This window comes from Taudactylus pleione, unplaced genomic scaffold, assembly GCF_031769625.1.
Source record: "Taudactylus pleione unplaced genomic scaffold, aTauple2 ptg000148l, whole genome shotgun sequence".
Lineage (NCBI taxonomy): Eukaryota > Metazoa > Chordata > Amphibia > Anura > Myobatrachidae > Taudactylus > Taudactylus pleione.
Genome location: NW_028284550.1, coordinates 330,314 through 357,900, shown reverse-complemented (window position 1 = coordinate 357,900; position 27,587 = coordinate 330,314). Strand labels below are relative to the sequence as shown.

The 27,587-nt window shown below is 46.9% G+C and overlaps 2 protein-coding genes across 4 annotated transcripts in view; one reads left to right on the top strand and one right to left on the bottom strand.

Moving 5' to 3' along the window:
* Positions 1–5,214, top strand: part of POLR3GL (RNA polymerase III subunit GL) — a 61,536-nt gene extending 56,322 nt beyond the window's left edge. For all 3 annotated transcript variants that reach the window (XM_088474163.1, XM_088474164.1, XM_088474162.1), the window contains exons 7-8: positions 2,392–2,502; positions 4,722–5,214. In XM_088474163.1, coding sequence (XP_088330289.1) covers positions 2,392–2,502; positions 4,722–4,808 — 198 coding nt within the window. In that variant the 3' untranslated portion in view covers positions 4,809–5,214. The remainder of the gene's footprint in view (positions 1–2,391; positions 2,503–4,721) is intronic.
* The window catches only part of ANKRD34A (ankyrin repeat domain 34A), a 114,952-nt gene that overhangs the window by 65,067 nt on the left and 22,298 nt on the right, over positions 1–27,587 (bottom strand). Inside the window, exon 3 of the mRNA XM_088474161.1 lies at positions 2,357–2,394. The gene's annotated coding sequence lies outside the window, so the exon portion shown is untranslated. The remainder of the gene's footprint in view (positions 1–2,356; positions 2,395–27,587) is intronic.

Here is a 27,587-nt window from a genome sequence, read left to right as displayed (position 1 = left end):
ACTAGTTTCTAAAGTCATGAAATCACTATACAGTAGTCTGGGATGCAGTGTGTGACTCCTGATACGCTGGGCATGCGCAGTACAAAAAGACTTGAAACGCCATAGCGCGACAAGCAGGGCGCTACGTGGGTACTGTATTGGAGCGCCGTATACCCCTTTCTTGAGCACACAGTGGCATAAAGTAGCATAGAAATGCCAGGTGGTGGGAAGTTGTGGATAATTTATTGATTTCAGTAACGATTGGATAACAATACTGAACTAGTGAAGATTTAAAAAAATATATATATATATACTTTCCCAGTCTCAAACCTGCGGGACTAGAAGTCGGGACAAGCAGTGAGGCTAGGCAATCATCTAACCCCCTAGCCCACACGCCTGAGCCCCATACTACAGTAGTTCCTAAAGTCATGAAATCACTACAATGTCTAAGTCTGGGACAGTTCCAACAGTGCCTACATTGCCCGCACAGTCAGTGTGTAATACAGAGCTGTGCGGGCAAAATATTTTTTTATAAAAGTAGAGGACTCACACACTTAACGATTTCAAACTTTATTATACATTCTTCTACAGCTTTATTATACATTCCTGATTCCATGTGGAAAACGCTGTACTGCTATACAGTGTACCAAATCACCGCTTCTGTCAGCCAATCGTCGGGCGGTGATACAGAACATGCATTGGAAATCAGACGCATGCGCTGTGTAGTTTAGGAAAAGTGACACCTGGTGGACAGAAAGTTGTATTACACGTTATTACTTTTTTCCAGCGCTACACCATGTTCTGTGTGGTGCGACTCATGGCGTAGTGTGTGGCGTATGGAGCAACAAACTAGCTGGGCACATCTGTAACTACACACCCGGAAAGTCTGGTGGCTCTTGCTGTTATATACTGACTGCAAAGAGAGCTCTACGATAATACAAAGGCTTTGCTCTGATGGGCTGTGTTTTTCATTTAAGCATGATATGTAAAAACAGTTAAAGCCTATTTTCTGATCATCGTCGGTCAATTCAAATGTGGGATGGACTTTTGTAGCAACATGGCATTGTGCAGCAAACAATTTCTGCCTGATTTTAAACAGAAAACTATTTGCAGTCAAACCGGATATTTGCAGTTTGGCTCAAACTACTTCATAAAAGCTGGATGTTTCATTTAATCCATGTACATTGACATGAAGTTATACTAGAGTATATTATCCCTCCATCACTGCCTCTCCTACATATCACTGCTCTCTGCCACTAGTACAGGGCATCAGCAGGGCAGGCGGTGCTAAGGAATGTCGCCAAATGTTACCTCACAAATAGCAATAAACCTTATACATTATATATATATATATTACGTGTAACTTGGCCCTCTCGTAGTGCAGTACCCAGCAGCACCTCTGCACTTAGCTGAATAGAATCGTCTTGGATCCACATATATTGGAATTGCAGACGTCAACTCACGCTGCAATTGCACACGTCAAGGCGCGCCATCTTTGTCTGTTTCGCACACAAACTGAGGCCTAAAACCGTAAGCGTGGGAATAATAAACTGACAATAGGGATTACCTCTATTTTTCCTGTCACATTCTCCTCACACGCTTTCCCCCAGCAGACATGATTGCCGTATCATTAGACTGCTCATCACTGCCTCAGACAATACACACGCATCTAATGGCTCTCTTTCAGTGCAGCTGCCAGACAACGAGCCGGTCTCTTTAGCAATCATAGCTGTATTATGATAGGGGTTTTTCAGCTCGGTAACAGCAAATATATATATTTTCTTATTAGATTTTATTTCTAGCAATGTTACCAGACAGGGCAAACGAAGCAACACACATCATGGCGATCAGCACACATAAATATAAGTACATGTGTAGATGTAACTACGTGCATAGGCCTATCTCCTTAGTTACGTGAGCGTAGGGGGAAGGGATGAAATAAGAGGCAGAGGGCCCTGCCCGTCAGGTCTTACATTTTAAAGGGAGGGGAAGAAGACGAGGATATGGGGTAAAGGAGCTTGGAGAGAGGGAAGGGATCAGGCAGAGGTCAGGTAGGCTAGAGCTAACAGGTGAGTTTTGAGGGAGCGTTAGAACCAATGAAACGAGGGAGATCCTTCAAGAGGTTTCACGTCCACCAATCCCAGCTAACCGTCTGCTGGAAATCGTCTTGGAAGTGCGTGAGGCTTAGGTGGATTGAGGGAGAACCTAGTGAGTGGATGAGCTGCATTCTCGTGTGTATATTGGCTCAGCCCCAAACCATGGCTGCTTCCGCTGTGCACAACGGCTCCACAGGAGGTAGAATTGACTCCTTTAGGAAATGGAGTTCCTCGCGCTTTGTTATGTAGTAAAGCAGATGATAGAGTTGTAGCTCACTTACCGTGTGGCCTTAGATCTTGTTTCTGTATCCCACAGAATCTGGAGAAGAAAGAGAAGGAGGTAAGCTCTGAGGAAGAAGAGGAGAACAAGGAGGAAGAAGAGGAGAAGGAGGAAGAGGAAGACTACGACGAGGAGGAACACGAGGAGGTAAGAACTGGAGACGTTTGGTTTTATTTAGGGCTTCTTCCTCCCGTACCACGGTGCGTGTGCAGTTACAGTATAAGACACTGATGGAAGTCCACTTAGGCACCACGTTTGCTGGGCAATGTTTTCTACCCATATATGGAATATTCTATCCTAATAGTTTTGGTGGGTTTATACCATATGTAAAACCTGGTCCAAAAAAGTTAGCTATCTGGAATGGATATTCCGACCGTCCAATGGGACACGTGATAACTGCCAGTGCTCCACCCCCTCCTCCTAGAGCACTGAATGGGAACGCCTCTTCCAAAGGGTTATCTACCGTATTCAGGTTATCCAGCAGGAGCTGATGTAAAGGGACATTAGGTTACGCTGAACCTAGGCGATGGCTAGGTAACCGTTCCACCAAAAATAGGATTGTCCTCAAATTTTACAGTAGCTAAGTTGCTTTGTCAAATAGGCTACCATATATTTACCAAGACATCTCCTGATGAGGATAGAGCAGGCGTGTGCCTCCGACCAGAGCTGTGCTAGTCTTGCAGATAGAACCTGGTAAAATAAAGTGCTTAAATAAATTGACAGTCCCATGCATTTGAGTCTGTGTGTTGATACACGCCTGCAGCTTGGATTTCAAGGGAATCGTTTAAACTTTCAAAGGCACATTAGCATAAACCCAGTCTGTGGGTGATCAATTAGTTCCAAGTGTAAGGAAGAGCAGCTTCGATCTTTGTCTGGGGCTCCGTAGCAGGTGATCACAACGTTAACAGACTTTTGTTTCTTGCGAAGACGTCACTGAGACAACAGATAAACCCTCCTGCCAGGCTCCGTGGTAGCCTTGCGGGTTATGTTTCTGTGGGATGTGCTGGTAATGGTCTTTGCTAATTCTTGCTTGTTACCATTGCTGTTTTGTGCGTAGAAACCTAACATGCGGCTCTACTACGATACGTTGTGGCTAATTGATCTGCTTACATTGTTTTACCCTCGGAACTCCAGTTTAAAGGATTCAACGACTGCACCTGTAATCCTGAACACAAATAGGCTTATTTGCAAACAGGTCACCTGTATGGTCCAGTGCACTAAGGACCTCATTCAGAGTCGGTCGAAGCGGCCGCGCGGTCGTACGCCACCGATGTTCACTATAGTGCGCATGCGTAAAGGCCGCTATGCGCGTGCGCAAACTAGCCGCTACGATCAGAAATTTCTCTCTCCTTGCACATCGCCAGGTCGGTAGTTTGAGTGACAGATTGCGGCGTTTGTGGGTGGTAACATGGGAAGGTGCGTGAAAACGGGGGAGTGGAGATCCGAACGCAGGCGTGCCTAATTATGCGAACGGCGTTTTATGGGAGTGCATAAATTACAAAGTAGCGTCATGGCACACGTGACAGGGGAGGTTTACACTGAAATGATCATAGAGCTTAAGAGAAGGTAAGGTCAACCTTTAGCTGTACGACCAGTTCCGATGGCTGTCGATGCTCGCGATTAATCCTTATGTAGCCGGAGATGACGTGCTATGCGTACGACATGTGGGCGTATTTTTAGCGGTCCGACCGCATTAACCCCTTGGTCAGACAGCTAACGATCCGACCTTAGGGACGCAACATGCGAGGGAATCATTTGCATATCCGGGACCTTTTTCTGTACGACCGTGCGGCCGCTTCGACCGACTCTGAATGAGGTCCTAATTGCTGCTAGCTATACGGTGCATTTATGTTAGCTCTGGTCTTATCCCCGTGTGATGGATATGTGACTGTGAGGCATTGGGATAGTTTCCGCGGATACCTGGGCAGCTCTGTGGTGCATATAAGTTGCAACGTGATCAGCAGGTCGGTGCAAAGTGGTGGAAAGTTGTACATGGTTGATCTTCCAGCTTGGTGCGCCCACCCGCCGTTTATGTGGCTGCACACAAGCAGGGGAATACGGGTTGGCATTAATGATCCTAACGCATGCACTTATTTTCAAGCCAGACGCCGCGAAATGATTGATGTAGACCAGTTCATACCCACACGGTAATATTGTGCCAAAATAGTTGCCGATCAGAAATTCCCCTTCATGTAGCACAATCAGTTCTCTCCAAACCATTGGCCGGCGCAGGTTGGATCCCTTTATCCGATTAAACTAGTGTTAGTCCAACAAGGAAGTCGTCTATCTTTTGTGGAAGCGAGTTTGGGAACGGTGTCTGGATCTGGGTAGACTGACTGACCTGACCTCCATTTCTCTGTTTATAGGAGACGGACTACATCATGTCCTATTTTGATAACGGGGAAGAGTTTGGGGGAGACAGTGATGACAATATGGATGAAGCCACCTACTGATCCCTCTGCAGAAGACTATTGCTCCTTTGCCCCCATAGACTGCCACCTCTATACAGTGGACCTCTGGCTTGTGCTTCTCATTGGTGAACAGAAGACCCCGGGACCGCACTGCAACAATTTTAATGGATTTTATTGTGATTGTTTTAACAACATACATTTTAAACTTAAACAGGTTGTGTAAAAGCCCTTTACAGCATCCACTAGGATCTGACCTCTTTCCCTTAATTTATTGTCACATTTTAATGTCTATTTCTCATTCCAACACTAGAGGGCAGTAGATGGGCCAGATCTAATTCATGGATCTTATAATACTTTTAATATTTTACTTAATTACTGGACTAAATAAAGGGGGGACTGTATGTGTGTGTATATATATATATATATACATATATATATATATGTATATATATATATATATATATATATATATACAGTGGTGGCCAAAATTGCAGACACTTTTTGAAATTTGACTGTTTTTCAACTTTGAATGCTTCTAAAAACTGTTACACTTCATGCAGTGCAATGATTCATACATCAAATGAAAGGAAATTAATGCTGAATTCGACACAATAAACAGAGGTCAAATATTTGCATTACAAGGAAAGTTATGCAGTGGAAACAACACTTAGGGTGAAAATCCCTGTGTACTTATGATGTTACTGTCCTATCAGTCTTTCGTAGGCTATCCTTTATTTTTCAGGACAGCAGCACAGCGATGTGTCATTGAGCCAACCAATGTTTGGAGCTCTTCTTTATTATGTGGTGCCATGAGACAATTATAGCCTCAATTAATTGTCTTTTATTGGATGGACGCCTCAGATGTATCAGTTTTTTCAAACAGAACCACAAATGTTCTATTGGGTTCAGGTCTGGGCTGTTTCCTGGCCATCCCAGCACCTGTATGTCATTCTCCGTGAACCACTGTTTGCATGCAGTGTGGCAGGGAGCTGAATCCTGATGGGAAAAATGGGGCTTTATCTGGAAACAGATCCCTGATAGAAGGTAGAAGGTTTGGTTGTAGGATGGTGCCAGTGTACTTTCTGCTGTTCAGTGTGCCATCTATGACATAAAGGCGGCCTACAGCATCTGCTGTCATATATGCCCAGATCATAACACTTGTAGGATTCTTTGTTGTCGCTTGAATGCAATCTGGATGTACCTCTTCCCCGATGCGACGTCTCACATATTTTCCCCCATCACTATCAAATATCGATATCTTAGTTTCGTCACTCCATATCACTTGTTTCCACTGACCTTCTGTCCATGCAATGTGTTCTTTTGCCCACTGTATTCGTTTCTGCCGCTGCTTTTTATTCAGCAAAACCTTTTTTCGGGGAATCCTACCTTTTAGGCCAACCTCCGTTAGTCTTCTCCGTTCCGTTCTTGCACTGACAAAAACACCAGTTGCACTCAGGTCACTGGTAATGGCCGCAGATGACATCCATCTGTCCCTGACACAAATTCGTTTTATTCTCCGATCAACAGCTGTTGTGCACTTTTTCCGTCCTTTTCCTTCTTTGTTTATGTATAGATTGTGTTTCCTGATAGCGTAAACAAAACTTTCGTACTCCTGATGTTGTCACATTCCACCAACTTCTCTTGCAATTGCTGCATACGAAAGACCATTTTCACTTAACACCACAATCCTGGATCACGTCGCTGTGCTGTGGTCTTGAAAAATAAAGGATACCCAACGATATACTGATAGGACAGTAACATCATAAGTACACAGGGATTTTCACCCTAAGTGTTGTTTTCACAGCATAACTTTCCTTGTAATGCAAATATTTGACCTCTGTTATTGTGTTGAATTCAGCATTAAATTTCCTCTCATTTAATATATGAATCATTGCACTGCGTGAAGGGAAACAGTTTTTATAAGCATTCGAAGTTGATAAACATTCAAATTTCAAAAAGTGACCGCAATTTTGGCCACCAGTGTATATGTATGTATATATATATATATATATATATATATACACACCGCTCGTTATTGTGTACCTGAAGACGTGTTATATATTTTTTTTAGATTTGAAGGGTTGGGTTGTCTTCACAATAGCGGCCAGCAGAAGGCACCAGTGCGTAACATGAGTTGGCTGATCTGGTAACCAGATTTAATGCAGCCACACTTATCTGTGATTGGGACATCGTCCTCCCCTGTGAATCTTTATAACACATCTTTAAGGCAGTGCGCAGCGCAAGACGTCTTACCATATGTGTTTTGTTTGAATGTGCTTTAATGTAAATAGGAATAGGGGATGTAGTCAGGAAGCCGATGGTCTAAATGCCGACCGCCGGCTTCACGACTCCCTAATCCCGGCAAGGTACTAATGACAGGCGTCTAAAACTCGACGCCTGTCATTATCCATACGCCGGGAGCCCAATGCCCGGCATACCGAACGAAGGAGTGTTAGGTTTAGGCTAGGGGAAGGGAGGTTAGGGTTACGCAACCCCCCGGGAGACTTAGGTTTAGACTGCGGGGAAGGGGGGGGTTAGGCACTTGGGGCGGTTTAGTGTTAGGGGGGAAATTAGGTTAGCGATACTTACCTTAGGGACGATCAGGATTTTCACCCATGCCGGGCTGCCGCTGTTGGGATTTGAACCGCCTGTCACCTACTACATCTGCTTTAATGTGAGTAGGAATAGGTAGCGGGCACATGACAAAATGCGAACATGCAGATTTTGTTCGCAGATTAGAAGCAACATGTGCCTGATTAGTGTCCTGATTTAGGGGCATTCCTATGTTCCCCGCAGCTGAGTGATTATCGGTGGTCTGTGCTTGTGTGGGAGTCGGACTGCACATTTGCCACGATGGTCTCCTAACGGCGATCACAGAGGATTTATTCATCTCTGAATCCGTCCCTCAGTCCCTATATTTCCTATATGACCATTCCGTCGTTAGCCCAATTTGCTGCAAGAACTGACGTAAAAGTTTATGCCCACGATGACCACAGACCTACAGACAGACCTGCCCATGGATTGCCAGCTTCTCTCATACCGGTGTGCTGGCAGGTGGCGATAAGAATCTAAAGAGACAGACTGTGTTTTGGAAACTACTTTTGTTCAATTAAAATAGTTTTTTGTAAGATACTGTTTGGTTTTTGCCTCATTTATCAATGAATCATATGAGTGAGAGACGCATTGAAGACACTCGTGCGTTTTGGCAGAAATCTAGGGGGAACTAATGCAAATCCAGTTCCGTGATGTCACTAAAGAAGATTTGGGCCGTACTTTCCCGTCTCTCGCTCTCAGATAGGGGTATGACTTCACGTGGACGTGGCTGTTTGGGCAGATGTCATACATAGTGGTGGTAAGAAGACCTTAGGTGGCACCTTAAGCTACAGTTAGCCTCATCACTGTTGGTAATCGTTGCGCTGCTCAGGCATACAGGACAATTGGATACCGGTCGATTGGTCAACCATAAAATAAAGGATGTTATTCAGAAGATCGGCACATTCTGAATGTCGACAGTAAAAATGGTTGACATGAATGTTAGGTAGACCATCATTCTGTAGGCATGTATTTAGGTCGACAGGGCTAAAATGTCGACACTTTTTTTTTCATGATGATTAAGGTCAGGCTAAAATAATAAATAAAAAAACAGTGTCAACACTTTAGTGTCGACATGTCGACCCTTTGACTGTCAACCATTTAACCCTGTTGACATAAATTCTCTCTACAGAATGATGGTCGACCAAATGACCATGTCGACCTTTTTTTCCTGTTGACATGTGGGACTAGTCGACTTTCTGAGTGCCGACCTTTATACCGCACCCGTGCTGTCACGGGCTCCTCATACAGAGGCATCCTCATGGATATTGACTCAAACCACAAAGTCTTTGCCTCCTCTCCACTAATGATCAGCACGCTCGCCTACTCTCCCAAACTGTCCGGTGGCTCCCGAATTCCTGGGTGTCCCCATGGACAGCAGGAAGATCAGGTCATCCCTTGTCCAATGGGTGGAGCCAGGAGGGAGGGCGAGGTGTGATAAAGCAGTTATCAATCGCATCACTGTAGCTCCGCCTCTTCTGCATGATGCCATGATTCTTGCTATTACATCACAGGGGGGTGGTGCTATGATGATGCAATCACCCCCGTGCTAGAACACCCAGAGGCGAGTCTATATGTCTATAACTCAGTAGTGTCTCTGCATGCTGGGTTACAGTATTTAGTCGAACCCACATATAAGGGACGATGATGAATGAGGTTCTCTATGTACAAGAATGATCAATGGTCCTTCAAGCAGCTTTATCTAAAGCTTGCACGTCACATAGTCCTGTATGTAGCCTTCATATTACTAGAGCTGTAACGCTACGTAATATACATCCCTTGCAGTTGCATGCATATAATTGCTTGTTAGAAAATGAGGATACGTCCGACATATTACATCAGACACAACGTTGGTACTGGATACCTGCGCTACCTGTTATATAAATAAAACTTCTACAGTGATATTTAAGATTCAGTGTATTTGATTGTTAGTTATAATAGTGTTCACGCTAGGCTGTGTTAGCGTGGCGCCGCACCCTGGCCGATTTCTGAAGTGCAGAACGAGCCCTGCCCTATTGCTGAAGGGCAGAACGCGCCCACCGGCACGTCCGTTATTGCCGGGCACGCCCCAGGAGTAACATACAGACGCGTCATACAGACACGCCCCCTTTTCTTTGGCCATGCCCCTTTTTGGGCGCGCGCGCGCAAAAACGCCCTAGCTCTGGGTCCGGCGCCCTGCCTCCCGCCGGACCTAGAGTGAACACTATATAACATGCCTACACTGTGTTTTCTAGCATATATTACAGGTGGTGTAATTGTCAGTCACTGACCTGAAATCACAATTGGTTGCTAGGACTGTCCCGGGTTTTCCTATGGACGTCATTGCAGACTGGAGATGGTGACGCCAAGATTGTTCTGTTGTCCCTGAGGAAAGTTTTAAACTGATCTGTGGTCCCTGAGGAAAGTTTTAAACTGATCTGTGGTCCCTGAGGAAAGTTTTAAAATAAAACTGAAACGTCACATAGCAGCAGTCTGTAGTACCTCATCATTTATTAGTACTTATGCTATAGTCTATGTAATTATGGATGCACTTTGTAGTACTGCTGTGTTCGCTGCTGTGGAATTTTGTAGCATCCTATAAATAACAATATGCAGGTCAGGAATGGGTAGTACCCCCTGAACATAAAGGGCTAAATTATTATAATTACATTTTATTTAAAATCCACCATATATGCAATAGCGCAGTACATAAGCAGTGATCACTTAGCCATAAATATACAGTGATTAGGTGGGGGGACCTTTCTCACACGGGCTGGCAGTCTAAGGTGTATAGGAGTTAGTGAGACACAAGGGCTGACAGTCTAAGGTGTATAGGAGTTAGCGAGACACAAGGGCTGACAGTCTAAGGTGTATAGGAGTTAGTGAGACACAAGGGATGGCAGTCTAAGGTGTATAGGAGTTAGCGAGACACACGGGCTGACAGTCTAAGGTGTATAGGAGTTAGTGAGACACAAGGGCTGACAGTCTAAGGTGTATAGGAGTTAGTGAGACACAAGGGCTGGCAGTCTAAGGTGTATAGGAGTTAGCGAGACACAAGGGCTGACAGTCTAAGGTGTATAGGAGTTAGCGAGACACACGGGCTGGCAGTCTAAGGTGTATAGGAGTTAGCGAGACACAAGGGCTGGCAGTCTAAGGTGTATAGGAGTTAGCGAGACACACGGGCTGACAGTATGAGGTGTATAGGAGTTAGCGAGACACACGGGCTGGCAGTCTAAGGTGTATAGGAGTTAGCGAGACACAAGGGCTGACAGTCTAAGGTGTATAGGAGTTAGCGAGACACACGGGCTGGCAGTCTAAGGTGTATAGGAGTTAGCGAGACACAAGGGCTGGCAGTCTAAGGTGTATAGGAGTTAGCGAGACACATGGGCTGACAGTATGAGGTGTATAGGAGTTAGCGAGACACACGGGCTGACAGTCTAAGGTGTATAGGAGTTAGCGAGACACACGGGCTGACAGTCTAAGGTCTATAGGAGTTAGCGAGACACAAGGGCTGACAGTCTAAGGTGTATAGGAGTTAGCGAGACACAAGGGCTGACAGTCTAATGTGTATAGGAGTTAGCGAGACACAACGGCTGACAGTCTAATGTGTATAGGAGTTAGCGAGACACAAGGGCTGACAGTCTAAGGTGTATAGGAGTTAGCGAGACACAAGGGCTGACAGTCTAATGTGTATAGGAGTTAGCGAGACACAAGGGCTGACAGTCTAATGTGTATAGGAGTTAGCGAGACACAAGGGCTGACAGTCTAAGGTGTATAGGAGTTAGCGAGACACAAGGGCTGACAGTCTAAGGTGTATAGGAGTTAGCGAGACACAAGAACTGACAGTCTAAGGTGTATAGGAGTTAGCGAGACACAAGGGCTGACAGTCTAAGGTGTATAGGAGTTAGCGAGACACACGGGCTGACAGTATGAGGTGTATAGGAGTTAGTGAGACACAAGGGCTGACAGTCTGTGTATAGGAGTTAGCGAGACACAAGAGCTGACAGTCTAAGGTGTATAGGAGTTAGCGAGACACACGGGCTGACAGTATGAGGTGTATAGGAGTTAGCGAGACACAAGGGCTGACAGTCTAAGGTGTATAGGAGTTAGCGAGACACAAGGGCTGACAGTCTAAGGTGTATAGGAGTTAGCGAGACACACGGACTGACAGTCTAAGGTGTACAGGAGTTAGCGAGACACACGGGCTGACAGTCTAAGGTGTATAGGAGTTAGCGAGACACAAGGGCTGACAGTCTAATGTGTATAGGAGTTAGCGAGACACAACGGCTGACAGTCTAATGTGTATAGGAGTTAGCGAGACACAAGGGCTGACAGTCTAAGGTGTATAGGAGTTAGCGAGACACAAGGGCTGACAGTCTAATGTGTATAGGAGTTAGCGAGACACAAGGGCTGACAGTCTAATGTGTATAGGAGTTAGCGAGACACAAGGGCTGACAGTCTAAGGTGTATAGGAGTTAGCGAGACACAAGAACTGACAGTCTAAGGTGTATAGGAGTTAGCGAGACACAAGGGCTGACAGTCTAAGGTGTATAGGAGTTAGCGAGACACACGGGCTGACAGTATGAGGTGTATAGGAGTTAGTGAGACACAAGGGCTGACAGTCTGTGTATAGGAGTTAGCGAGACACAAGAGCTGACAGTCTAAGGTGTATAGGAGTTAGCGAGACACACGGGCTGACAGTATGAGGTGTATAGGAGTTAGCGAGACACAAGGGCTGACAGTCTAAGGTGTATAGGAGTTAGCGAGACACAAGGGCTGACAGTCTAAGGTGTATAGGAGTTAGCGAGACACACGGACTGACAGTCTAAGGTGTACAGGAGTTAGCGAGACACACGGGCTGACAGTCTAAGGTGTATAGGAGTTAGCGAGACACAAGGGCTGACAGTGTAAGGTGTATAGGAGTTAGCGAGACACAAGGGCTGGCAGTCTAAGGTGTATAGGAGTTAGTGAGACACACGGGCTGACAGTCTAAGGTGTATAGGAGTTAGCGAGACACACGGGCTGACAGTCTAAGGTCTATAGGAGTTAGCGAGACACAAGGGCTGACAGTCTAAGGTGTATAGGAGTTAGCGAGACACAAGGGCTGACAGTCTAAGGTGTATAGGAGTTAGCGAGACACAACGGCTGACAGTCTAATGTGTATAGGAGTTAGCGAGACACAAGGGCTGACAGTCTAAGGTGTATAGGAGTTAGCGAGACACAAGGGCTGACAGTCTAATGTGTATAGGAGTTAGCGAGACACAAGGGCTGACAGTCTAATGTGTATAGGAGTTAGCGAGACACAAGGGCTGACAGTCTAAGGTGTATAGGAGTTAGCGAGACACAAGGGCTGACAGTCTAAGGTGTATAGGAGTTAGCGAGACACAAGAACTGACAGTCTAAGGTGTATAGGAGTTAGCGAGACACAAGGGCTGACAGTCTAAGGTGTATAGGAGTTAGCGAGACACACGGGCTGACAGTATGAGGTGTATAGGAGTTAGTGAGACACAAGGGCTGACAGTCTGTGTATAGGAGTTAGCGAGACACAAGAGCTGACAGTCTAAGGTGTATAGGAGTTAGCGAGACACACGGGCTGACAGTATGAGGTGTATAGGAGTTAGCGAGACACAAGGGCTGACAGTCTAAGGTGTATAGGAGTTAGCGAGACACAAGGGCTGACAGTCTAAGGTGTATAGGAGTTAGCGAGACACACGGACTGACAGTCTAAGGTGTACAGGAGTTAGCGAGACACACGGGCTGACAGTCTAAGGTGTATAGGAGTTAGCGAGACACAAGGGCTGACAGTGTAAGGTGTATAGGAGTTAGCGAGACACAAGGGCTGACAGTCTAAGGTGTATAGGAGTTAGCGAGACACACGGACTGACAGTCTAAGGTGTATAGGAGTTAGAGAGACACAAGGGCTGACAGTCTAAGGTGTATAGGAGTTAGCGAGACACAAGGGCTGACAGTCTAAGGTGTATAGGAGTTAGCGAGACACACGGGCTGACAGTCTAAGGTGTATAGGAGTTAGCGAGACACAAGGGCTGACAGTCTAAGGTGTATAGGAGTTAGCGAGACACAAGGGCTGACAGTCTAAGGAGTTAGCGAGACACAAGGGCTGACAGTCTAAGGTGTATAGGAGTTAGCGAGACACAAGGGCTGACAGTCTAAGGTGTATAGGAGTTAGCGAGACACACGGGCTGACAGTCTAAGGTGTATAGGAGTTAGCGAGACACAAGGGCTGACAGTCTACAGTGTATAGGAGTTAGCGAGACACAAGGGCTGACAGCCTAAGGTGTATAGGAGTTAGCGAGACACAAGGGCTGACAGTCTACGGTGTATAGGAGTTAGCGAGACACAAGGGCTGACAGTCTAAGGTGTATAGGAGTTAGCGAGACACAAGGGCTGACAGTCTAAGGTGTATAGGAGTTAGCGAGACACACGGGCTGACAGTCTAAGGTGTATAGGAGTTAGCGAGACACACGGACTGACAGTCTAAGGTGTATAGGAGTTAGAGAGACACAAGGGCTGACAGTCTAAGGTGTATAGGAGTTAGCGAGACACAAGGGCTGACAGTCTAAGGTGTATAGGAGTTAGCGAGACACACGGGCTGACAGTCTAAGGTGTATAGGAGTTAGCGAGACACAAGGGCTGACAGTCTAAGGTGTATAGGAGTTAGCGAGACACAAGGGCTGACAGTCTAAGGAGTATAGGAGTTAGCGAGACACAAGGGCTGACAGTCTAAGGTGTATAGGAGTTAGCGAGACACAAGGGCTGACAGTCTAAGGTGTATAGGAGTTAGCGAGACACACGGGCTGACAGTCTAAGGTGTATAGGAGTTAGCGAGACACAAGGGCTGACAGTCTACAGTGTATAGGAGTTAGCGAGACACAAGGGCTGACAGCCTAAGGTGTATAGGAGTTAGCGAGACACAAGGGCTGACAGTCTACGGTGTATAGGAGTTAGCGAGACACAAGGGCTGACAGTCTAAGGTGTATAGGAGTTAGCGAGACACAAGGGCTGACAGTCTAAGGTGTATAGGAGTTAGCGAGACACACGGGCTGACAGTCTAAGGTGTATAGGAGTTAGTGAGACACAATGGCTGGCAGTCTAAGGTGTATAGGAGTTAGCGAGACACAAGGGCTGACAGTCTAAGTTGTATAGGAGTTAGCGAGACACAAGCGCTGACAGTCTAAGGTGTATAGGAGTTAGCGAGACACACGGGCTGACAGTCTAAGGTGTATAGGCGTTAGTGAGACACAAGGGCTTACAGCCTAAGGTGTATAGGAGTTAGCGAGACACAAGGGCTGACAGTCTAAGGTGTATAGGAGTTAGCGAGACACAAGGGCTGACAGTCTAATGTGTATAGGAGTTAGTGAGACACAAGGGCTTACAACCAAAGGTGTATAGGAGTTAGCGAGACACAAGGGCTGACAGTCTAAGGTGTATAGGAGTTAGCGAGACACACGGGCTGACAGTCTAAGGTGTATAGGAGTTAGCGAGACACAAGGGCTGACAGTCTAAGGTGTATAGGAGTTAGCGAGACACAAGGGCTGACAGTCTAAGGTGTATAGGAGTTAGCGAGACACAAGGGCTGACAGTCTAAGGTGTATAGGAGTTAGCGAGACACAAGGGCTGACAGTCTAAGGTGTATAGGAGTTAGCGAGACACACAAGGGCCGACAGTCTAAGGTGTATAGGAGTTAGCGAGACACAAGGGCTGACAGTCTAAGGTGTATAGGAGTTAGCGAGACACAAGGGCTGACAGTCTAAGGTGTATAGGAGTTAGTGAGACACAAGGGCTGACAGTCTAATGTGTATAGGAGTTAGCGAGACACACGGGCTGACAGTCTAAGGTGTATAGGAGTTAGCGAGGCACAAGAGCTGACAGTCTAAGGTGTATAGGAGTTAGCGAGACACAAGGGCTGACAGTGTAAGGTGTATAGGAGTTAGTGAGACACAAGGGCTGACAGTCTAATGTGTATAGGAGTTAGCGAGACACACGGGCTGACAGTCTAAGGTGTATAGGAGTTAGCGAGGCACAAGAGCTGACAGTCTAAGGTGTATAGGAGTTAGCGAGACACACGGGCTGACAGTCTAAGGTGTATAGGAGTTAGCGAGACACACGGGCTGACAGTCTAAGGTGTATAGGAGTTAGCGAGACACAAGGGCTGACAGTCTAAGGTGTATAGGAGTTAGCGAGACACACGGGCTGACAGTCTAAGGTGTATAGGAGTTAGCGAGACACAAGGGCTGACAGTCTAAGGTGTATAGGAGTTAGTGAGACACAAGCGCTGACAGTCTAAGGTGTATAGGAGTTAGCGAGACACAAGGGCTGACAGTCTAAGGTGTATAGGAGTTAGCGAGACACAAGGGCTGACAGTCTAAGGTGTATAGGAGTTAGCGAGACACACGGGCTGACAGTCTAAGGTGTATAGGAGTTAGCGAGACACAAGGGCTGACAGTCTAAGGTGTATAGGAGTTAGCGAGACACACTTGTATATATATATATATATATATACTCTAAACGTATTCATTTCTTTCTCAGAATCTGGGAATCTGCCAAGAGGTCACAGTGAGGTGAATGGGGAATTGAGGCGAGATCACTATATCAATATATGATTAGGTCACTTCTCCCAGTTGCCGCTCTGTGGCGCGCTGCCAGGCCTCCCCTTGGCACGGCCCTGTGATCTGTATGTGATTGTGGCTCGCTGTGAGCGTGCTGGTGCAGCTGTACCAGTTACATGTTTGTTTGATTTTCAGCCTGAAGTACAAGATGTTCCTGTTACAGGCAGAGTACCTGAGCAAATGCTGCTGTGCAGTACAGCCTCTGGCCAGGTGGAGGTGTAGGGAGGACTCTCCTCTCTCTAAGAAGCTAAAGACGTGTCTCCCTATTCTTAGAAGTAGCTGGACGTCGGGCGAGTAACATCTCCCAGGCTGATCTGACAATCTCCAGCTGATGTTTCGGAGAACTGCAGCTCACAAAAATAGCCGGGGCTTTGTTCTGGCACGGGAATGACGTACTTTCTTCACCGTCCTTCTCACTGTTAGCATAATGGGAGAGATGTACTAAGTCTTTGAGAGGGATAAAGTGGAGAAATGACTTTTAGGAGCCGATTGGTTGGTACTTTATCGGTCTCCACTTTATCTCTCACCAAGGCTTTAGTACATCTCCCCTATAGTCTGAGCTGAAGCCGATCCTGAAAACATGAAGCGTGTAATGACATTATAATAAATAGCACGATGCATGGCATAGTCACAGGGAGGGAAACCTCAGTCTGATTCCTTCTGTCCCTGACATGCCCCATTGCCCTCTCAGCCTTTAACATGCTTGCTGCTTTAAAAATTACTGGGCATACTCACATGTATCCTCGCAGCAGCACCAGGCTCGCAGTCTATTAGAAATAGCCCGTTGTATCTAAATGGAGTTTAATTACCATCAGAAGGATAATTAAATGGAAGCAGTTTAAAGAGCCTGAAATCTGCCTTCTAATTACATCGTCAGAGCAAATGAGCAGACTAATTGCTACTGGTAGAGGCGGCATTAAAGACACTTTTATAGCGGACACTATGGACAAGGAAATATCACAGTGAGAGGAGATTTGGGAAGCTCAGCGTGTGTCTCCGTAGATAGGGGCTCATGTGTTTTACACAAGTCTCAGTGTGTTTTTGGACTCCAGAAAAATGGCCGTCGCTCGTACAGCTCTGCCAGTAATAGAGACACACCGCAAGGTGGATGTTCATTCGCCTGACACTGATGTGTAGTAGACTTCATTTAGCAACTGGCCCTCAGTAGAATGAACAAGCCAGGAGTTCTACTTATAGGTCACAGGCAGGTACTTTACTGACAGCGCCACATTCCTGCATACTGGGTGCTATTCTCAGCCTCCTTTCTAGGTGTGCGTGTCTGTGGGGGATATAGATCAAGCCTTGGAGAGAGCTAAAATGGAGAAGTTGCCCATAGCAACCAATCATCTTCTGTCATTTAACTAGCACAGTCTATGAAATGACAGCTATACGCTGATGGGTTCCATTGGGTAACTTCTCAACATTATCTCTCTTATACCTCTTTTCCACCAAAAACCCGTGTCCGATCTGGGTTTTCAGACATGGTTCCAACCCAGGTCAGACACCGTTTACACTGCACCATCCATCTGGGTTATTCTCAGGTCGGCCCTGTTCACACTGAACCTTGGTCTGCCCTGCTAAACTTGTGAGGTAATAAAAAGTGGGAGGTGACTGCTCCACAACTACCAATCAGCTCATTTTAGGTGGGTTAGGACAGGGCTTGACAAATTTTTTGTAAAATCTAGGAGCCATCTTAAAAGTTTAGGAGCCAGACCATTGTCCATTACCAAAATATATGAAAGCTTGTATAGACCACCACACATGCCCTTTCAGTGCCCCTCAACCTAGTAGTAAGCCCCCTGTAATAGTGCCCCCAGTAGTAAGCCCCTTGTAATAGTGCCCCCAGTAGTAAGCCCCTTGTAATAGTGCCCCCAGTAGTAAGCCCCTTGAAATAGTTCCCCCAGTAGTAAGCCCCTTGTAGTAAGCCCCTTGTAAAAGTGCCCCCAGTAGTAAGCCCCTTGTAATAGTGCCCCCAGTAGTAAGCCCCTTGAAATAGTTCCCCCAGTAGTAAGCCCCTTGTAGTAAGCCCCTTGTAATAGTGCCCCCAGTAGTAAGCCCCTTGAAATAGTTCCCCCAGTAGTAAGCCATTTGAAATAGTGCCCCCTGTAGTAAGCCCCTTGTAAAATTGCCCCCAGTAGTAAGCCCCTTGTAGTAGTGCCCCCAGTAGTAAGCCCCTTGAAATAGTGCCCCCTGTAGTAAGCCCCCAGTAGTAAGCCCCTTGAAATAGTACCCCCTGTAATAGTGCCCCCTGTAGTAAGCCCCCTGTATTAGTGCCCCAAGTAGTAAACCCCTTGAAATAGTGCCCCCTGTAATAGTGCCCCCTGTAGTAAGCCCCCTGTATTAGTGCCCCAAGTAGTAAGCCCCTTGAAATAGTGCCCCCTGTAGTAAGCCCCTTGTAAAATTGCCCCTTGTAGCAGTGCCCCCAGAAGTAAGCCCCTTGAAATAGTGCCCCCTGTAGTAAGCCCCCAGTAGTAAGCCCCTTGAAATAGTGCCCCCTGTAGTAAGCCCCCTGTATTAGTGCCCCAAGTAGCAAGCCCCTTGAAATAGTGCCCCCAGTCTTAAACCCCCTGATATAGTGCCTCCAGTAGTAAGCCCCTTGAAATAGTGTCCCCAGTGGTAAGCTCCTTGAAATAGTGCCCCAGTAGTAAGTCCCCTGTAATAGTGCCCCCAGTAGTAAGCCCCCTGTATTAGTGCCCCCAGTAGTAAGCCCCTTGAAATAGTGCCCCCAGTAGTAAGCCCCTTGTGATAGTGTCCCCAGTACTAAGCCGCCTCTAATAGTGCCCCCAGTATTAGTACCCCCAGTACTAAGCCCCCTCTAATAGTAACCCCAGTACTAAACCCCCTCTAATAGTGCCCCAGTACTAAGCCCCTTCTAATAGTGCCCCCAGTACTAAACCCCCTCTAATAGTACCCCAGTACTAAGCCCCCTCTAATAGTGCCCCAGTACTAAACCCCCTCTAAGTGTGGCGCGCACAAAAAAAACCCCAGAATACTTACCTTAGGCCACGATCCTGCGTCCGCTGCCGTCTGCCGCTCTTCAGAACTATGGGAGAGATGTCATGACGTCTGTCCCATAATGCCCGTGGGGGGAGCCATACTCCGGAGCTCAGGAGTGAGCTGGGGCTTCCGCTGCGGGGAGTCGGGCGTCTGCCGGTAACATTTCAGCGGGCGCCCGGCAGGAGCTTCCTTGCGGGGGGTGGGGGGGGGGGGGGTATAGGGCTTGGAAATCCTGGTCGCCAGGTTAAAATCTTAGTCGCCATGGCAACCTAGTGCCCGGGATTTGTTGAGCCCTGGGTTAGGATGAGAGCTGGAAGGCCTTGATGAAGTACAGGTTGAGTCTCCCATATATAAATATTCCGGGCGGGAGTGTGAAGGGAGGTCAGAAATGTATGTGGGCAAGGACTGGGTGAGGTCTTTGTAGGCGAGTGTAAGAACCTAGAATTGGCATCTGAAGGGGAAGGGGAGCCAGTGTACAGTAGGGCTTGAAGGAGAGGTGACGCAGATGTGTCACAACTCTAGGAAAGTTGGCCTCCTGAGATGAATCAGACTCTGTGGGCTGAGACCGTGGTAGCAAGAACTGAGGAGGTTTTAGATAGCTTTTCCTCATAGGAGAATTAAGACTTGAATCTTAGTGGCTTTTGAAAGAACACAAGGTTTTATTGAACAAACAGCGGAGAATTGGGAATGATGGGTAGAATCAGAACAAAAGTCCAGAATGATAAGAACATGAATCCTTGACAAGAATGCAGCAACGTAGTAGGAGTGGGACGACTGGTATTAGTGCATGAACTCCACAAGCAGGACACTAGTCAGATGATGCTGAGCTATCCTCAATAGACGGAGGCAGGACTCCTGAGTCCAAATCACTGGGGTTCACCCAGTAAGATGAGACGGGAATACTGGGTCAAAGGTGTAAAGGTAAATGTGACGTCATAGGCTTGCGATGAGAGTCTTGTGTACACAATGTTGCGTCGAACTCCAGATATAGTACCATGAGATGTGTCACGGTGATATGGATAAAGTACACAGATGTGCATCAATGGGTGCTGCAGGTTTTGTACCCAAAGTGGCGTTGTTAGGTGCTGTGGGCTTTGTATCCAAAGTGGCATCTTTAGGTGCTGCATGCTTTGTATCCAAGGCGCAGGACACGAGGATAGGAAGTCCAAGATCAAATGATATCAGGAGCCAAATACTAGGACTTGAGAAGACATTGTACAGGCACTGAATGATCATCCAGGAAGTGTTTTTATATGCAGTGCCTGTTGCTGATTGGTGATTGAGTCCCAGCTGACAGGAAACACAGGTAGACTCTGGGTGGAGCGTTGCTGCAAAGAAGTCCAGCGGCTGCCCAGGCCCACGAATCGGAGAGCAGAGGTAAGTAATGCTGCTGGCTGGGCTCTCTGTCGGGGCCTGATGTCGGTGTTCCTGACAAGATGTAGAACGTCTGGAGAGGAAGATGAGCCGAGCAGCAGCATTGAGAACCGATTGTAGTGGAGAGAGGTGAGAAACTGGGAGGCCAGCTAGGTGAAGGTTACAGTAGTCCAATGTGGAGATGTCCAGCGAGTGGATGAGGGTTTTAGTGGCATCCTGGGTGAGAAAGGGTCTAATCCTGGAAATATATTCTAGGTGGAAATGGCCGGACTGCGTGAGGTGCTGATTGTGAGGTTTAAAGGAGAGGGAAGAGTCTATGATAACTCCAAGACAGCGCACTTTGGGACTAGAGGAGATAGTTGTGCCATCAATAGATAATGATATTTTTGGAAGCGAGGTAGTGGAAGAGGGTGGGAAGATGATCAGCTCAGTCTTAGACATGTTAAGTTTAAGAAAGCGCTGGGACATCCATGAAGAGATAGCAGAGAGAGTTGGAGATACGGGTAAGGAGCGAGGGGGAGAAGTCAGGGTGGAAAGGTAGATTTGAGTATCATCAGCATAGAGTTGATATTGGAGGTTAAAAGAGTTCATGAGTTCACCTAAAGAGGACGTATATAGGGGGAGAGAGGTCCAAGAACAGAACCTTGGGGAACTCCTACGGTTAGTGGAAGTGGGGGGGGAGAGGAGTCATGTGAGGAGACAGAGAAGGAACGATCAGAGAGGTAGGAGGACAGCCAGGAGAGGGCAGTGCCACGTAGACTAAGAGAGTGAAGGATTTGCAGGAGGAGAGGGCGATCTACAGTGCCAAATGCAGCAGAGAGGTCAAGGAGAATTACCGGAGAGTAGTGGCTAGACCACGCCCCCTGATATATGATGTTTGGGGATGTGACCGCTTGCCCCCAGCCTCTCCTGGCACTAAATGGAATCCATACGCCTGCGACATCCATTCACCTCTACAGAGTGTCCCCCAACCTCCCAACTGCCCGTGGGACACTGCGACCCGAGGGTGGGGCAACGGGATAGTGCCCGAAAAGCAGGACTGTCCTGCAGAAATCGGGATGGTTGGGAGGTATGCATCTGTGTGCCATGTGTTAGCTTGGGAGAGGATGGGGACACAATTGGTTAGGGGGGAGCCTGCATTTTTTATTTGTACTGGGCTGTCTGCAGCCCTGACTGACGTTTTGGCGAATGGCTGGTGTCGCCCAGTCAGGGCACTTGTAATCTCCTGTATGTGAAGGAAGCCATGTACATGCTCCCCCGTCACCCTTCTCAGTTGCGTTCTATATTGTACAATGGATTAGGAAGGAGCCAATACAGTCTTTACCCTGTACTGTAGCTACACCACACTCTGTATGTATATTGTAAACATATAGACCGTACTTACCAACTTCTTAATCCCCTCCGGGAGATCCTGGAGTGCAGACACCGGTGGGAGGTGTGTAGCCAGAGTAGCCCATCTATAATGGGTGAAGGGTGTGCCGTGTACATAGGCCCCTGGTAAACACCGCTCACTCTGCACCCATACACTAAACTTACCTCATTTTCTCAGAGACATATGCAGTAAAAAAATCACTGACAAAATGGCACCGGCACCATTTTCCCGGAGATATGCACATACTGTATGCTGGAATCGGTCTGAAATACTGCAGTTGCGGCGGTTCGATTCCCGGCAGCGCCTGGCCGACAAAATCAGAGTTCCCGGCAGCAGAAGCCCGACAGCGCTGGAAATCCAGATTATAAACTACCATAACCCCCTAACCCTCCTTAGGGGTGCCTAACCTCCCCCCCAAATGCCTAACCCTAATCCCCCCTCTAAGTGCCTAAACCTAACCCCCCCCTTCCCCGCTGCCTAAACCTAAGTCCCCCGGGGGGGTGCCTAACCCTAACCCTCCCCCCTCCTAGCCTAACCCTAACCCTCCCGGGGGTGCCTAACCCTAAGTCTCCCCCGGGTGCCCTAAACCTAACCCTCCCCCCCCACGTCTGGGATGCCGGTCTACCAGTGTCGGGGAAATGTCAGGCGTCTACATCTAGATGCCCGGCATTCCACCCTCACCACAATATGACAGTCGGGAAGCCGGCTGTCAGTATTAAGGCAGCCGGTTTCCCGATTGTATACACTGTATGCTATAGCCTCTGGCACAGTGCAAGAGTTGCTACTGCTCACTGCTGGCGTGCATTGTGGCCCCACCTCCGTGATGATCAATGCCACAATTTGCTGCACCGGGTGGCGTGGTACGATGGTGCGGTTCAGCATTAATGGAGAAGTGAGCAGATCTGGGACACTGGTCTACTCTCTTGAGAATCCGTAAGAGTCCCCACAATTATGGAATCTCCTGGACATTCTTAAAGAGTAGCAACCATTATGTAGAGTGTGCATTGTAAGCACAGTTCTGGATAAGCCTATTTGTTTCTCCTGGGACTGTCAAAGTTAACATCATAGCAGGCTTTCTGAGTGTTGGAGACCATGTATGTGGACTCCGGGGCTATAGCTGTGAGACACATGTTTTATCATGTGCATACGTCTCTGGAAATATTCTTAGAGCAGATGCCATGCCAGGCTCACCCCAGAGCTATGCGGTGATGTTTTCTGTCTATATGTGGAATAGGAATGAGGAAAGCAACAATTAGTTCTGAGAAATGATCCGATAGGATGTTGTGGCAGAGAGCAGTGGGCAATGCAAGGTCAAGAGAGGAAATCAGGAAGGCTGACAATTCCAAAATGTAGTGTTTTACTGGAAACTCTGCAAAGTGAGAGTATAGTGTATGTGTCATTGTCAGGTTCAAACACACGGCCTATTTATCATTCAATGTTAGCGAGATTTCCCCCCGAAAATAGACGCTTTTGGGGGGTAACCACAATTATTAAGGATCCCCCAGATGTACCCTACAGGGATCGCATCAGATATCTCCGATATCTGACAAACGCAAATGCAGTCGACATAGATATGAAGTCGGATTTGCCAATCTCCGGAGTGCGAAGCCTGGCACCGATAGGTGATGCCATCTCTAGATCTCTAGATGGCGTGTGCCTATAGTAGCCTATGAGCTACTGTTTCACAGAATCCGGATGGATGCGCCATGTGCGCTGACTGCGAGGGACCTGAACTAGGAATCAATGTGATAGCGTTATGCTAGCAGTTTGCTCCCAGCTCTTCTTCAGGGCCGTCTCTAATCACAGCCCGTCTCCTGGCAGGAGGAAAAATTGTAAATTTGCGTCAAAATAATAATTTTCACGTTGCAAATTTCCTAAAAAAATTATTCATCACATCTGCGTTAAAAAATGATCACAATTCACATTCTAACTGTGGATTGTGATAAATAAGCCCCTCAATGGGAGGCACAGCATTTATAGAAGCCCTCTACACAGAAGAACCTCGATCAGACCTGGACAACCAGTGGCTGTACGGGACTTGTGAAACCACAGGCCCCAGCATGATCTGCCAGACAGGGTGGTTGCTGATAGCGCTCACAAAACACTGGGACTAGTAGTTCCAGAACGGCTGGGAGAGCCACAGGCGGTATCTTCTACAACTCTAACAGAAGTGCCTAAAACTATTTTGGCCCTTGCAAAGTTTTTCCTTTCCTTTAACTCTGTCCACACAGGCACAAATAAACCAGGGTATCATTTCAGTTTCGGATATGAGATTACATCACTGCTTAAATTAGAAGAATGCAGGGATCTGTGTCTAGATACAGGGCTGAGGGGAAGAGTTCCACAGAGGGGATTTCACCTTTGCTTTTTATTAACGAGCATTAGCATATGCGAGGGTAATCCAGAAATGACACACTGTCTGCGCATTCCCCCCAGTGCAGGTCATTCACCATCCTCAATTCATGGTCTGCCGGTCTCCCTGACCTGTTTTCTGCTCTGTGAGTGGCTGTTATGCTTGTTTATGGCTACGTTGTGCGTTGTTAAAATGAGCCCTATGAGGTTTTCCATCATCCACCCTATAGTCTGGACCAGGGTTTCCTAACCACAGTCCTCAAGGCACACTAACAGTCCAGGTTTTAAGGACAGCCATACTTGAGCACAGGTGTCTCAATTAATACCTCAGTTACTTTGATTGAACCATCTGTGCTTAAGCATGGATATCACTAATACCAGGACTGTTGGTGTGCCTTGAGGACCGAGGTTGGGAATCACTGGTCTGGACCTTGCTCAAAGTCATTTTCACCTTTGCACTAAGATCAAAGGGGACGATTCAATTCAGCGCTGTGTGACTAGCGCCAGGAAGAAGTTCTCTGAGCTTTTCAATTGACTGCGCTTTAAGTCCGACTAGAGGATTTCTGCTCGCACCCACCGGGGGGTGGGGGTGCGAGCAGAAATCCGACTTAAGTGCGGCAACCTCATGTTGTTTTCCAGGTTAGTGCGGCACTAACAGAATTGTGGCTGTCACTTAAGTCGGAGAATGACGGTTACTGCAACTACACACCCACGGTGACAGGCATCTCCCGACTAAGTGCCGGCGCGATGGGGATAATTGAATAGCTCAGGGAACTCCTTCCCGGCGCTATTCACATTGCGCTAAATTCAATCGGCCCCTATAGAGTTCTTGGACGGAAAACGTTTTGGGAGTGATGATGAAGTTGAAGCTTGCAGCCACCAACTGGTTCAATAGACTGTATGAAGCCGAGTACAACAAAGCTCATAGACAGATATGATAAATGATTATGTAGGGTACTAGACAAAGGTTATCAAATATTTTTATTCTGTATAAAGGTCCTCGAAAAAGAACTGAAAGGTTGCTATGACCACAGTGATAACAATCTGAGCATGGACTTTCTCTCTTCATCTGGTGATTCACTTGGGTGGGGAACATGGGTGGCAAATGCTTTAGGTGTGTTATGGGATTTTCCTGGGAAGGAGGCTTTCTAAAATTTGGAGCACCACGCCTAAAATATACTATAGCATTTCTAATTTCTCAGGGTCCACTCAGCCTCTGGCAGTACTCTCCTCATAGGGACTTAATGGCAGACACATTCGGTCAATGGCTTCACTAGGGGGGTGCCGACCACACTGGACACCATCTGAGGGGGTTATACCAAAAAAGCAAAGATGCTCTGCCCCTTTTGGTGTCACCCCCTCGTATAGTGTCACCGAGCAGCAGTGATGGATGACCACACTGTGCCGGGAAAGGCTGGGGCACTGGGCAAGCCCCAGGTGTTGTGAGAAGGGAAGGGTGGGGGTGAACAGCGCGGTGTACCGCACAAGAAACGCAACCGGCACTAGGCTAGGCCAAGCGGAACTGCTCACACTATAGCAGGGGCTGTATTGTCTAGATGAATTGTGACAGCAAATAAAAAATGTGGGTCCACCCGGGGCTCTTGCCAACATGCCCCAGTGGGTATTGTCATGGCTCTCGAGACATATTACGCCGGTCTGGGAGATAAGGAGGGGCGTGTACAAATCTGGAGTACTGTCCACACCCCTTCCTAAAAAAAATAATGAATCCATGAAAAATATTAAGCTTGCCTCCACCAAGTGGCATGCGCTGAGAAGTGGGGCATTTGTGTCCCTCAACAGCTGGCTCGGGTCCCCGTACATACCCAGGCCTGGTTAATAGTACTTGCTCCTCCATCCTTCTTGGCGCCCCGGGGTGTTAATGAAATAATTCTGTAATTTTGCATGTGGCACTACTGGGCATAGCCAGTGGCATCACTAGGGGGGTTCAGGGGCTGTGGGCCGCTGCTCTGCTGTTTTTGTGTCACTCCTTGGGATGGTGAAACCGAGCGGCAAGCATTTGCCGGGAGAGAGGGAGGGGGCCTAGCAGCTCCCCTAGCCCTTTGCAAGCCACCAGCATGACGAGAATGGGGGTGTGACGTGCGGTCACTCCCCCCCCATCCAAATTGATATGCATCAGGGGGCATGGCTTTGTTGGAACGAGGAAATGCCACTTTTGCGAGCGCCTTCGGCGTGTGCGGAGGACCATAGTAGGGGTGACTGGATGAATACAGCGCACTGGTGTCACCAACCCCAGTAAAGCCACTGGTCCCAGCAAGCCCTGGCAGCCATACACTGCTTAAGTATGCTGGCGCTGTAGAACTGCAAGTACAAGCATACAGATGACTGCCAGCGCAGGATATGTGTACATGACAGGTTACATACATCATCATGACATGTTTACCAAACATCTCTATAATTTCATTTTCTGTATTTTTTTTAAACGCTCAGTTTCAATAGTGACTTATAAAACCTACAGCACATAATTACATGTTAAGATTAGCATAGAAAATGAAAAAAATAACACGTACAGTAACGATTGAAACTGAAAAATAGCGATAAAACCGGGTTCCTGTCCATGGATTATAAAACAAAAACGTACAGTAACGATTGATACTGAAAAATAGCGATAAAACCGGGTTCCTGTCCATGGATTATAAAACAAAAACGTACAGTAACGATTGATACTGAAAAATAGCGATAAAACCGGGTTCCTGTCCATGGATTATAAAACAAAAACGTACAGTAACGATTGAAACTGAAAAATAGCGATAAAACCGGGTTCCTGTCCATGGATTATAAAACAAAAACGTACAGTAACGATTGATACTGAAAAATAGCGATAAAACCGGGTTCCTGTCCATGGATTATAAAACAAAAACGTACAGTAACGATTGAAACTGAAAAATAGCGATAAAACCGGGTTCCTGTCCATGGATTATAAAACAAAAACGTACAGTAACGATTGATACTGAAAAATAGCGATAAAACCGGGTTCCTGTCCATGGATTATAAAACAAAAACGTACAGTAACGATTGAAACTGAAAAATAGCGATAAAACCGGGTTCCTGTCCATGGATTATAAAACAAAAACGTACAGTAACGATTGATACTGAAAAATGGCGATAAAACCTGGCTCCTGTCCATGGATTTGAAGACAAAAATGTACAGTAACGATTGATACTGGAAAATAGCGATAAAACCTGGTTCCTGTCCATGGATTTGAAAACGGAAACGTACAGTAATGATTGATACTGAAAAATGGCGATAAAACCGGGTTCCTGCCCATGGATTTAAAAACAAAAACGTACAGTAATGATTGATACTGAAAAATGGCGATAAAACCTGGTTCCTGTCCATGGATTTGAAGACAAAAATGTACAGTAACGATTGATACTGGAAAATAGCGATAAAACCTGGTTCCTGTCCATGGATTTGAAGACAAAAATGTACAGTAACGATTGATACTGGAAAATAGCGATAAAACCTGGTTCCTGTCCATGGATTTGAGAACAGTTGACAACAATAAT